The sequence below is a fragment of the Mustela lutreola genome, chromosome 10 (assembly GCF_030435805.1).
Source record: "Mustela lutreola isolate mMusLut2 chromosome 10, mMusLut2.pri, whole genome shotgun sequence".
Taxonomy (NCBI): Eukaryota; Metazoa; Chordata; class Mammalia; order Carnivora; family Mustelidae; genus Mustela; species Mustela lutreola.
The window spans coordinates 87,899,671-87,912,786 of NC_081299.1; the positions used below are offsets into that span (position 1 = coordinate 87,899,671).

The 13,116-nt window shown below is 33.3% G+C and overlaps 1 protein-coding gene across 2 annotated transcripts in view; it reads right to left on the reverse strand.

Moving 5' to 3' along the window:
• Positions 1-13,116, reverse strand: part of COL11A1 (collagen type XI alpha 1 chain) — a 213,758-nt gene that overhangs the window by 96,085 nt on the left and 104,557 nt on the right. For both annotated transcript variants that reach the window (XM_059137189.1, XM_059137188.1), the window contains exons 23-28: positions 12,856-12,909; positions 12,355-12,399; positions 6,884-6,937; positions 5,285-5,329; positions 5,043-5,096; positions 4,918-4,962 (exon numbers count right to left, since the gene is read on the reverse strand). In XM_059137189.1, the coding sequence (XP_058993172.1) occupies positions 4,918-4,962; positions 5,043-5,096; positions 5,285-5,329; positions 6,884-6,937; positions 12,355-12,399; positions 12,856-12,909 (297 nt within the window). The remainder of the gene's footprint in view (positions 1-4,917; positions 4,963-5,042; positions 5,097-5,284; positions 5,330-6,883; positions 6,938-12,354; positions 12,400-12,855; positions 12,910-13,116) is intronic.

Sequence of the window (13,116 nt, forward strand, 5' to 3'; positions counted from 1 at the left end):
TCTGAGAAATGTGAATCATGTTGTGAAACTTCCTTCTGTCTATTTTAACCTTTATCACCCATATGCTCTCATTTCCTATTGTTACATGGCTCTAAGTTACTCTAGGAAATTTTTCTCAAATGTGTCCATTAAATCTTCTTTATCTTATGGGAAAAATAACCATTCTCTTTATAACAGCCTATATCCTATGCCATTTGAACAAAGAAAGAATAAATATTAAAATAATTTAAAAATTATCATTTTAACTTTGGAATACAAGAACATTTGACGACCAAATAAAATGTCTTTACCTTTAGATTTACTAATTCATACCAAAGAATATTATATCATATATTTTGTATCACATCCTTTAGATAAGTGCCTTCTAGCTCAACTTGTCTTCGATATTACAATCTCTTTCAGATAAAAAATAAGCAAACCGTTATTATCTTTTACATATACACTGAGAATGCTCATTATCACAACAGAACAATAATACTGAAAATTGGGCCTTCTTTAATCAAAGAGAGCAGATATTTTGACTCTGGCAATATTTCATACCGTTCTTAATGAAATCTAGACTTTTAAAACTAAGCTTTATGAACAAACTTGCTGTCTCTTAATTTCAAGAAAATTAAATAAAAAAAAATAAATTGCTAAGGAATAACCATTCAATTTTTCAATAGCATTAATTGAGCATTACTCTGTTCAGAGTACTACGGAGTATTTTGAGATATTTGTTTTAACAATAAAAACTGAAGGTATAACATTTGCATTAATTTTGGTACAAATGGAGTAGAATGGTGTTCAGAGAAGAAAGAAATGATGATGTTGATGATGATGATGATGATGATGATGGTGGTGGTGGTGGTGGTGGTGGTTCCGGTGTTCGGAGTGAGGCAAGAAGTTAACTGAAGAAGGTTTGACAGAGAAGTTAGCATCTTAATTAGGAATTAGAAAATGATGTGACTTGCAGAGTTTGGGGAAAAAACATGTCAGGTCGAGTATGTGAATAGAGATAGCAAGATTGGCACATTTACTTCCACATCCTGCTGCCAAATGAAGTCTATAAAAAACCAAAATTGATCACATCGATTTTTACTTTAAAGCACCTTAATGATTCCAAACTTCTAATTATGAATATAAGCTGCCAACCTCGCTCCCTCCTAACCATGATCTACCCTTGTTTGTTCATTTTGGCAGTCTTATCTTTGGTCTCGAATGTCCCTTTCACCCCCACCCAACAACACCCTGCCATTGAGTACGAGAAAAAACTTAATTACCTATATTTCCATTTGTAATTTTTTTTTTTAGATTTGATTTATTTATTTGGGGGGGTGGGCAGAGACAGAAGCAGACTCCTCACTGAGGAGGGAGCCACACACAGGGCTAGACCCCAGGATCCTGAGACATGTAATGGACTGAGCCACCCAAGCGCTCCTCCACTTGTAATTCTTGCATTGGTGGCCATTATCATATTCACACCTCCAAATCCTTTATCTCCTCCATCTACCTCTGTTTACCTCCACTCTTCTTTCAAGACTCAGTTCATAATTCTGCTATGAAATTTCTCAAGACTTCAATCTCTACCCAACCCTCACCCTAAAATTAATCCCTCTATCCTGTGGGCTCCCTCTGAGCATTTACTATTTTAACAACATCCCATTCTGCACTTAGGAGATCATAGTTCTTTCTTTTACTAAATGGTAGAAGTAAAGATTTCTGTCTAATTAACCTCTACACCTCCAGTGCCTAGTACATTTTTGATCCTTTATAACCATGATATTTAATAAACGTTAACTAAATGGACATTTACTAAATGAACACACCTTAGTGTGTGTTTAGCAAGGTATGTTAAGGTCCATAAAATGTCAGATAATTATGAATATATGAGACCTAAACCTAGAAAAGGGATTCAATCTGGTATTTTGCCTAAACTTAAAAATTCTAACAGGTCTAGAAATTTCCTTTAAGACAAAGGCATGAGGTTTTCAACATTCTGGCTATAAGTAGCCATGTATGTAGGATCCTCTCTATACTGAATGCAACTGGGCAGTAATAGAGGCTTAAAAGCTGAAAATGACCATTTAACTTCCTATTGACTATTGTCTTCATTACCTTCTCCCTAGAGAGAAAGGTAATTACACAGTTGCCAAATTTAGTTTAAAGAACACTGCAATTGAAGTAAAAAAATCAATAACAGTTTTTGGGATTTTTCCAGGCAGAAATTTTTGTTTCAGGAGAAAAAATAGTGGACTAGATGCTATTTCTGTGACACTTTCATTCTCAATACATTCACAATTAGAAAATAAAGTAGAGAAGCAAGTAAGAAATAAATTAGATGACTTAAATGTTAGGTATATCCTTACAACAAGTGGTGTTTTAAAAAACAAGTGACACTATCAACTTACTAAGTTTTCCAGTCCTAAAACTATTAGGTCTACATTAATCTTCGGCAAAGAAAAAAGGAAACAGTTTTAGAATATGCGTAAAAGAGAAATTCATCTATGCCATTTGGTTCATTGGATTATGTTGCTTAAGTTCTAAGGAACACATCTATCTGAACAACGGAGAATTTTAATCCTAGTTAGGGTACTTACTATTTCACCTTTAGTTAACAATTAATGTTGTTATGTGTAAAAATAAAAAAAAATTCAACTTCCTTATGTCTTTAAAGATAGTCCATTATAATATGTACTCAGGAGACAAAATAAACAACAGGTATTAAAATTCATAAAGATTTAATGATTCTTCAGAGCCTAAAAATAGGGACAACTCATCCTTAGGAAAAAGTTTCCACTAACTTTTATATAAAATTTCTCTAAACTAGATTAGATAAAATAACAGATGAAATAAAATAAAGGATAAAATAAAAGGTATAGCTGAAAAATACCTGAGCGATTTTTTTAGGAAAAAGTTCTCATTTTATAGATTGAAAATACAACCTAGTGAAACGAGACAATGTGCCTGAGCTTACCAGTCCAGTTAGTATGAGAACTATCACTGGGACTCAGAAATTCCACTCTCAACTTAAAATTTCAGTTCTTTTTCTCCATATCTACTTGTTGCTTTTGAGACTATACACCATTGAAAACAACCAATAATCTCAAGTTGTTTTTCTACACATAAGCAGTATACATTTTCTTTTTCCTGGCTGTTTCTCTTCACATGTATCTCGTCATCTGTAATTTTATTTACCTCTGTCATATTGCCACTACCCCTTTTTCCACCAAGCTCACAACTTTCCCATCCCAATTAAACACCTTTCCTTTAAACACTGGCTTTCCTAAAAAAAAGGTTGAAAAAATGGAAGACACTTATTCCAGAGACAAATTTGAATTGATACTTAAATGTCTTAAGAAGAAAAATTCCAGGGGTGCCTGGATGACTCAATCCGTTAAACGTCTGCCTTCGACACAGGTCATGATCCCGGGGTCATGGGATTGATCCCTGAGTAGGGCTCCCTGCTTGGCGAGGAGCCCGCTTCTCCCTCTCCTTCCAATTCCTGCTCTCTCTCACTATCTGTTTCTCTCTCTCAGATAAATAAATAAAATATTTTTTAAAAATCAAGAAAAATTCCACAGATGATACATATATGTGTGCACAGGCCACCTGCAAATAATTACAAATTCAACCCTATTTGATCAGTCATTGTGCTCAGCAAGACATTATATCCTCAAGTTCTTCTGTGATGGTAAGAATGAATTGGGATTCCCATTAAAGTAGCTGAGTTCATTTCAAACGCATGACATTTTTCATAAAATAGAACTGAATATAACTGCATAACTTGACAATGTGTCAGTTACTTTTTATTTTTTTAGAAAAATAAAATACAATGGATAGAAGTCCATCCTTTTTTGTTATCCATTCCTTATTGATGTCAAATCCACATAAGGTGCTGTGTCTGTGTGTGTCTGTGTCTGTGTGTGTCTGTGTCTGTGTGTATGTCTGTGTCTGTGTTTGTAACATTATGCCTATGGGAATAAAGTTATCCTTAAAACCAAATTTACATTAATTTTTCAACAAAGCTGCAAATATTTTATTTTAAACTCTAACTTTTAAATGTAATATTATAGTAAGCATTAACAATACTGACTGTGAGTAATGCCATTTTATTTTAACATAATCACTGAAGGATTTGGGGGATCTACTCTGACATTAAGCATCTATGTAAAAAACAAAATCTCAATTTCTGTTTCTTTGTCCAAAGACAAGCATGGGGCACCTGGGTGGCTCGGTCGTTAAGCATCTGCCTTCGGTTCAGGTCATGATCCCAGAACCCTGGAATTGAGTCCTACTTCGGGTTCCCTGCTCAGCAGGAAGCCTGTTTCTCCCTCTCCCACTCCCCCTGCTTGTGTCCCCTCTCTCGCTCTCTTTCTGTCAAACAAAGACAAACTACAAATGCTCTATAAAAAATCCCACATTCTTTTATCCACTTCTGCCTAGTTTTGATGTTTATTTCCTTCCCATTAATACTTTTGCTTTGCATACAGTATAATGTATAAAGACTTCCTCTTCCTCCAATGGACTTAGGGTACTTCTAACTTTTGTACTGCATTCCAGCTTAAGAATTTGGAGGATTTTAGCAAAGAAAGAAAGGAATAAACATTCCTCTGTTATGCATACAACTAGGTATTGTGTAAATCCTGTCATTAATTTATTTATAAAACAACTCTATGTTTTATAAAAGATAAACACATGTAAGAAAAAAAGGATACAGAATTAATTCTGTTTATGACATATCTTTGCTTCTGTTCTATAATTTAGTCCTCACCCCAAGGTATAATCTTTTTTCAAAAAAGAAAATCAGGCTTTCATTGTCTGGTATCAAGTAATTATTTAATATATTGGGAAAGGAAATGTCTGTTGAATAAATTTAAATTTGGGGGGCTAATAGATATATGGCAATTAAAATCACCTAAATAAATTATATTTTACCTTTTCACCTTTAGAGCCTTTGAGACCTCTGACACCATCTGCTCCCTATGGAATAAATTAGAAAACTTAAATGATTATAATATTTTACATTCAAATTAAATGGTGTGAAAAAAAATAACATTTACCTTTACTCCCCGGGGACCAGGGTAGCCAATAGGACCCTGTGGGCCAGGAGGACCCTAAAAAAGACCCATTGTTATTTAAATATATAATACATTGAAAGTGCTATTCATTCACACACTATAATTTTACCAAATAATCTACAAGAATATGGCATTTTTCTACTGTTGGTAGAGATGACCAAAGTAAGAGATTTTCTCTTAGACATAAGGTGACAGAGCATTTACATGGATACTTTGTAACATACCAGAGCACCCTTTTCTCCAGACTGGCCTTCTTTTCCAGGATGACCCTATATTTAGGAAAACATAATACTGTTAAGATTCAATATTAATGGTAGTCTATAACATTATGAAGTTTTTTCCTTTCTTTTTTTAATTTTTCTAATCTAATGTTGCAAAAGATACTGAACCTTTTGCATCGGGGCATATGGCTTTAAATGACATTGGAAATTGTAGCATTTTGAAGGAAACATAACAAGGTTATATTTCATGGATATGTTTCACCAACTACATAATGTATTTGAAAGTCTGGAAAAAGTACATGAAACAATACAGAATGTTCATCAACAATTCAATCCCAGTATCAATTAGTTCTTGTTTCAATATAACTTCTATTTTGCATATTGATCAAATAATCAAACATGCATCTTTAAAAGGCAGCTAAGGCATATGAATGGGACATTAGAAAACATAGCAAGATCACAAATACTGAAAGTGTTAATAACAAAATTATTGAAAGTCAGTAAGCAAAAATGTTTAACTCCATCACAATTATATCCAGTAAAAATTTTAGATCTCAGCTAAATATATAAGTAGTTTGAGGAGAAAAAAATAAGTGTAAATAACAAATTTTTTAAAATAACAATTGCTGAAATGTTGAGGTGGTTCAGTCAGGTGGACATTTGGTTCAGGTCATGATCCCAGGGTCCTGGGATCCAGACCTATGTCTGGCTTCCTGCTCGGTGGGGAGCCTGCTTCTCCCTCTCCTACTGCCTGTACTCTCTCTCAGTATCTCTGTCACTATCTCTGTCTTTCTCTCTCAAACAAACAAACAAATAAATAAATAAGATCTTTAAAGAAAATCAGTTACAGATATAATTACACATTTTTATTATTATGCATTGGGTATAATTACATGGTATTTCTAGCATATAGAAATTTCTGAAGGTTGGAGAATTTTTATGGAAGATGGTTAAGGAAATTTACAAATGGTGAGAAATTACTCCTGGACCCTCAGGAAACATGGACTTTAAGAGAGAATGAGAAAATGCTTTCCATGGGGAAAAAAAAAAGACCACAAGAAATGTATACCAATAAAGACATTTTGAGCATCCCGAGAGAAAGGGAGTAGATCTATTTGTCTGGAACTGATGGTTTATGAGGAAGTAGGACAATCTTGAGATTCTGGCATCAGAGTACTAGAATGAGTTTATCCAAGGACTACTGAATGATCCTTAAAGATTTTGTAATATGTAAGTGACATGATGAAATGGTATTTTAGAGGGATCAATGTTTCATTACTGGTTCAATTTGTTTTTATCACTGACTTCAGAAAATCTACTTCTAAAATACATGTGAACCAGGGCGCCTGGGTGGCTCAGTGGGTTAAAGCCTCTGCTTTCGACTCAGGTCATGATCCCAGGATCCTAGGATCGAGCCCCGCATCAGGCTCTCTGCTAAGCAGAGAGCCTGCTTCCTCCTCTCTCTGCCTGCTTCTCTGCCTACTTGTGATCTTTGTCTGTCAAATAAATAAATTAAAAAAAAAAAAAACCTTTAAAATACATGTAAAATCTATTTTTGAAGATAATTTATAGAAATTTTAATGACAAGTAACTATTACTTACAGGAGGACCATCAGCTCCAGGAAGTCCTGCAAGGCCTGGTTTTCCTTGTGGACCCTTTCAGATAGAAAAAGAGAATATTCTATTTTAAAAAGTGAGAATAATGAAAAGTCTGACTTTTACATAGGAATATACTATTAATAAAATTCTTAATAATTCTCTAGCTTTTATCTATAGGCGATAAACATTTAAATGACTTTTAGATATATGAAGAAAACATTGTATTGAGATAAATGAAAACCAAATCTGACATATGCCAAAAGCATGCTAGTTTTTCACCTGCTTTATAGTCCTAAATGTATCTTTTTTTAAATTTACAAATTAGTTTTTGCCTACCATAGTAAACTAGAACTTAGAGAATAAAAAGAAAAACAATATAGGTCAGGAATATATGGATTTATACCACTGAAGAAGTAAACATTGCATATTTCCACCAAAGAAATTAATAAGTGCTAATTCAAATAATGATACAGTAACACTCATGGAACAAAACTAATTATTCAAATGTTTTAAGAAATATATCATAATGTGACACTTATTCATAGGACACAAAGAAAAACAAATCTAATATTTTGATGTCAAGGGACATAACCTAATGTGCAACTATTAACCCCAAGTAACTATTCAACTCATTACTCTAGTTTCTTTTTGACCATGGATGGTTTCAAACGTCTTGTAACATGCCATTACTACAGTAGGAACATGGTAAGAATGACTACCACAAGAAGTAAACTTTTCTTGATAGGAAGACAGCCATTCTGCTGAGAATAATTAACTTCTCAGGGCTCCAGAACCCAAACAATTATTGCTTACTGGTCAAGTAATTAGGCAGAATTTAGAAACAATTAAAAGGGAAAAGCTATATAAGCAAGCCTAGGTACTGGACACAATATCCGTTTCCATTCCTAGAGAGTATTTAGGAAACGTGTTATATTTATACAGACTGATAATCAAGAGTTTACAAGAGGTGTAACTTAAATCACAACAGAACAACAAAAAATTTGACAATAACCTTTAAACTGAACAATTTATATTTTCTAACCGAAGATAACTACATCTCACTTAAAGATTTAAATGTTTCCATTTACCACTCTTCAAAGTCAGTTTTAGTCAAGTAATCTAACATGTAATAACTATTGTAAACGATTATATTTTTAATGGTAATATTCTGTCTATCACATAAATTACATTTTGCTCTCAAGACAGTGGTCCTATTTCTTCAAAATGAGATGTAAAGTACAAATGCAGAACTATTCCATTAATTATTCTTATCAGCAACTGTGATATTTTATGACAATAAACTATAAGCAATACTACATGGATTTTCTATTGTTGCTATATTTAAGGAACTAGAAATATTAAAAATCTTGAGCTATAAATAGATTTTTTTTTAAAAATTAAGTTAACTATTTTGACTGGTGTGAGGTATTATCTCACTGTAGTTTTGATTTGTAGTTCTCTGATGATGAGTGATGTTTTCATGTGTCTCTTTGCCATCTGGAATCTTCTTTGGGAAAGTGTCTATTCATGCCTTTTGCCCATTTCTTAACTGGATTATTTGAGTTTTGGGGGGGAAGTCGAGTTGGTAAGTTCTTTATATTTTTTGGATACTAACATTTCATCAAATATGTCATTTGTAAATATCTTCTCCCATTCTGTAGGTTGCCTTTTAGTTTTGTTGACTGTTTCTTTTCACTGTGCAGAAGCTTTTAATTTTTATGAAGTATCAATAGTTTATTTTTGCCTGTGCTTCCCTTGCTTTAGGAGACATAGTTAGTAAGAACCTGATGTTTATAGTAGCATTATCAACAATAGCCAAATTATGGAAAGAGCCCAAATGTCCATCGACTGAAGAATGGATAAAGAAAAAGTGGTATATATATCTATATCTATATATATACCTATATATATGTATATGTACACCACATCTATATATGTGTATACGTATATATGTGTATGTATATGGATATATAAAAACACACATATATACATATATAAAAATGTGGAATATTAACCATAAAGAAGAATGAAATCTTGCCACTTTCAATAACATGGATGGAGCTAGAGAGTATTAAGCTAAGTGAAAAAAGTAATTTACTCAGAGAAAGACAAATAGCATGTGATTTCACTCATATGGAGAATTTAAGAAACAAAAGAGATGAACATGGGGGAAAAAAGGAAACAGAGGCAAACCGAGAAAGAGACTCTTATCTATGGAGCACAAACTGATAATTACTGGAGGGCAGCTTAGTGGGCAGATGGGATAAACAGGTGAGGAGGGGATGAAGGAGTGGACTTGTCACAGTGAGTACCAGGTGTTGTATTGTACACTGCACTGTATGGTAACTAGCTGGAATTTAAATGAAAACTCGGAGAAAAAAAAGTTAAAATCAATCCACCTCTTTCAGAATGGAAGCTCCGTGATAGCACAACATTCTGTCTTCTTTCTCAACTACCTGTTGTTTCCTTGGAGGGCTGGGACTTAAGTTGAATGCATGAATATCATATTATATTTTTTTAGATTTTAATAAAATAATGAAAATTTATTGTGTTTCTATGCATTATGTTAAACAATTTATAGGTAGATAGGTAGGTAGATACACAGTCTTTTTTTTTTTTTAATGGATATACAGTCCATTTTAAGCCTCAAACAATTTCATGAAGTATCATTGTCTAAAGAGTTTGGGTAAATTAGCCAATGTTAATACGTGACAGAGCTAGAGTATAAGTGAACACAGATCCATACCATGTTTCAAAGGCCTTGCCTTTGAAATTTACTTTGTGTCTTGTTATTTCATTCTTAACTCATAGAGTTACATAATACTATTTGTTTTCTCTAAAGCAATTAATATATGAGTGATATAAATACTGACATCAATCAAGCTATAGAAAATATTCAGTATATTCATGTTATCAAAATGTTAGAATAAAGAATATAGTTGTTTTATAATTTAGTTAATTAACACATTTATAAAATATTTTATCACAAATATAATAAAAGCACAGGCTATAATAACTTACGACAAAAATATACAAGTTAGGGGAAATTTAAAACATATGACCATATTTACATTTTATATGTCAGATTAGACCATGGTCCAGTTGGATACAGCATTTACCAAGATTTGGGAGATAAGGCTCTCAAGCCAGAACGAATAGAATACAGTGTATCATAAAGAAAATAAAACTAATATAGATGCAAAATAAAAATATATATGCAGTATAAATAGAACATGTTTCTCTCATGTTCTTGAGTTCCTTTCTTTTTTTGATGAAAAGAGACTGTCTTTGAACCCACAAGCTGCATACATTCCGATTGGAAAAAGAAGCTGCTTGGGCTGAAGACAGCTGTCTTCCCACCACAAGTACAGTGAACCAGTTGCTATATTTGACCTTTGGCTCAACAAACATAATGCAGGTATACTATTTTACCTTAAAACCAAATTCCTCTTAGGAATTTAATGCATGGTAGATAATTTAACAGACATGCTCAAACACAATTTATTAGAAATACAGTAGACTCGTGATGAGCTAATCTAAAATATGGTAAAAGATGTCCAAGTTAAAATTTCTGGTCTAAAGTAAAAATTTGAAATCACTTTTGGCACATCTTTGATTCATGGGGCACTTTCCAACAGATCTCTTTGCTATATAGGAAATATGCACAAAAAAGTAGCTTAAAGATCACTTAAAGTTGATGTTAACTCTCACAACATAATAATAAAATAAGTAACTCAATTAAAATATTATCAAAGTATTTGAATTGGTATTTTACCAAAGAAGATATAGAAATAGCCAATAAGCACATGAAAAGATGCTCTACATCACTAGTGATTAGGGGAATGAAACTAATGCTACAATAGGATACCATTTCATGCTGAGAAGAGTGACCATAATTAAGAAGGAAAGCAAACATCCATGAAGATCTGGAGAAACTAGAACTCTCCTACATTGCTAAAAGGAAGGAAATAATGGTGCAATTACTTGGAAAATAGTTTGGAAGCTTCTTCAAATGTTAAGCATTAAATTTACCATATAGCCCAGAAATGCCACTTCTAGGTGCCTACCCAAGAGAAATCAAAATATGTCCACACAAAGACCTATATGCAAATATTCATAGCAGCACTGTTCATAACAGTTCAAAAGAGTAAACAACTCATAAGTCCATCAACTGCTAAATAAGTAACAAAATGTATTATATTCCATTAATGGAATGCATTTGGCAATAAAAAGGAGCAAAAGTATTGATGTATGCCACAACATGAGTAAACCTTGAAAACTTTATGCCAAATGAAAGAAGCCAAACACAAAGGCCACATATTACATCCATTTACGTGATTAAATTCATATTTTAAATTCATTCATAGGTTTCATTGATATTAAATGTCCAGAAAAGGCAAATCTACAGAGACAGAAAGCAAATTAGTGGTTGTCTAAATCTGTGCATTGAACAGAGAGTGCAAATAGACATAAGGTTTCTTTCTGAGGTGGTATAAATATCTAAAATTTTGATTGTGACTGAGGGTTACGGAAGGGAGGGGAGTGAAGGGTTGGGGTAACTGGGTGATGGGTACTGAGGAGAACATGTGTGGTGATGAGCACTGAGAGTTCTATGCAACTAATGAATCATTGAACACTACATCAAAAACTAATGATGTACTATATGCTGGCTAATTAAACAAAATAATAAAAAATAAATAAAATAAAAAAATTCATGAAAAAAATTTGATTGTGGCACAGATCTGTAAATTTACTAAAACCTACTGACAAGTACACAGAATGAGTGAAATTTTATGATGTGAAATTATACCCCAATAAAGCGGCTTATTTAAAAAAAAATAACATGTTTACAGAAAACAATGAACAAGGGGAAAAATTATTAAAAAAAAAAAAAAAAAAACCAGCTAACAATGTACTGTACCTACAGAGGACAGGAACTATTACTTAAGGAATCCAGCAGAAGAAATCAGGGAGAAAGACATCTCTTTAATTAAAGATTTATTCTTGTTTTGGTCTAGACATTGAGTTATTAACAAGAACATCCTTTGCCATTTATACATGAAAAATGGTGAAAATGATAACTTCACAATTTTCCCTTAATCAGATCTTGCTAGAAACCCTTTGTCGCAGGCAAACCGAATGACATTTTTTTTAAATAATGAGAAAGAAAAGAACCAAAATGAAGAGAAAACACTCCATTCATACTAGTGCATTTCTAAAATTAATATAGCTGAGAATGTCACATTTGGAAGCTATCCAAATGGAACTATGTGAATTTTATCATTTATAGTTCAGAGATGTATGAATGACTTCCCCCCTCTCATGGTACTCTCAAGGTTTTACTCCATATTAATTTCTTATGTGCTGAGCCATCTTGACATCTTATCAAAAACAGAAGGCAGGCTTTGCTTCTGCCTAAGGTTGACAACACAAAATTGGTGACCAGGCATTACCAGAACCACAGAGTAACTTACTTTTTCACCAGGAGGACCAATTGGACCTTGTGGACCAGGAAGACCCTATGTGAAAAGAATTTATTTCATATGTCAGGAACTGCATCATAAGAATACATTTTTTAAATAGAAAAATAACTTTCTACTTCCCTTGAAATGAGTCCTGAGAATCTATATACATTCCCCACATTTCCCAGAAAGTTTTGGAACACTGTGAGGCATTTTACACAGGCTACCCTTCTGGCAGTGGGACTGTAATACGATCCTAGTCAGAACCCTTCTGCAGGTGTGGCTATTCGTGCTGGCATTTCATGAACACTGAATGACTCATTTTATTCTTGGAAAAAAGGGGCCTCTGCAAATTTGTTCAAATTTTTCAAAAAGGAAAAAAAGAATTATCTTCCTTCTTTCACGTTGCAAACATTTTTAACCCAATCCAGGAATGCTAAGGCTGTCTATGCTCTCATGAAAAGAAACCATCCTACCACAATATCTAAAGGAGCTGAGGTGGCTTGGACTTACCTGAGGTCCTGGATTCCCTTGCTGACCTGGAGGCCCAGGCTCTCCTTGGGGACCCTGCCAGAGAAAAATAGAGTCTTTAATAGGGTTATTTCACATAGTTCTTTTTTTTTCTTCTCAATTGAAAAACAGTCCCCAAATCAGTTTTCCCTATGGAGAATCTGGAAAAATCTCATAAATATTAGTGCTAGCAGAAGCTAATGGACTTAGCAAACTGTCGTAAGAAATTTTTTAGATTTAGCAACAAAAGTGGTTTGTTAGTAC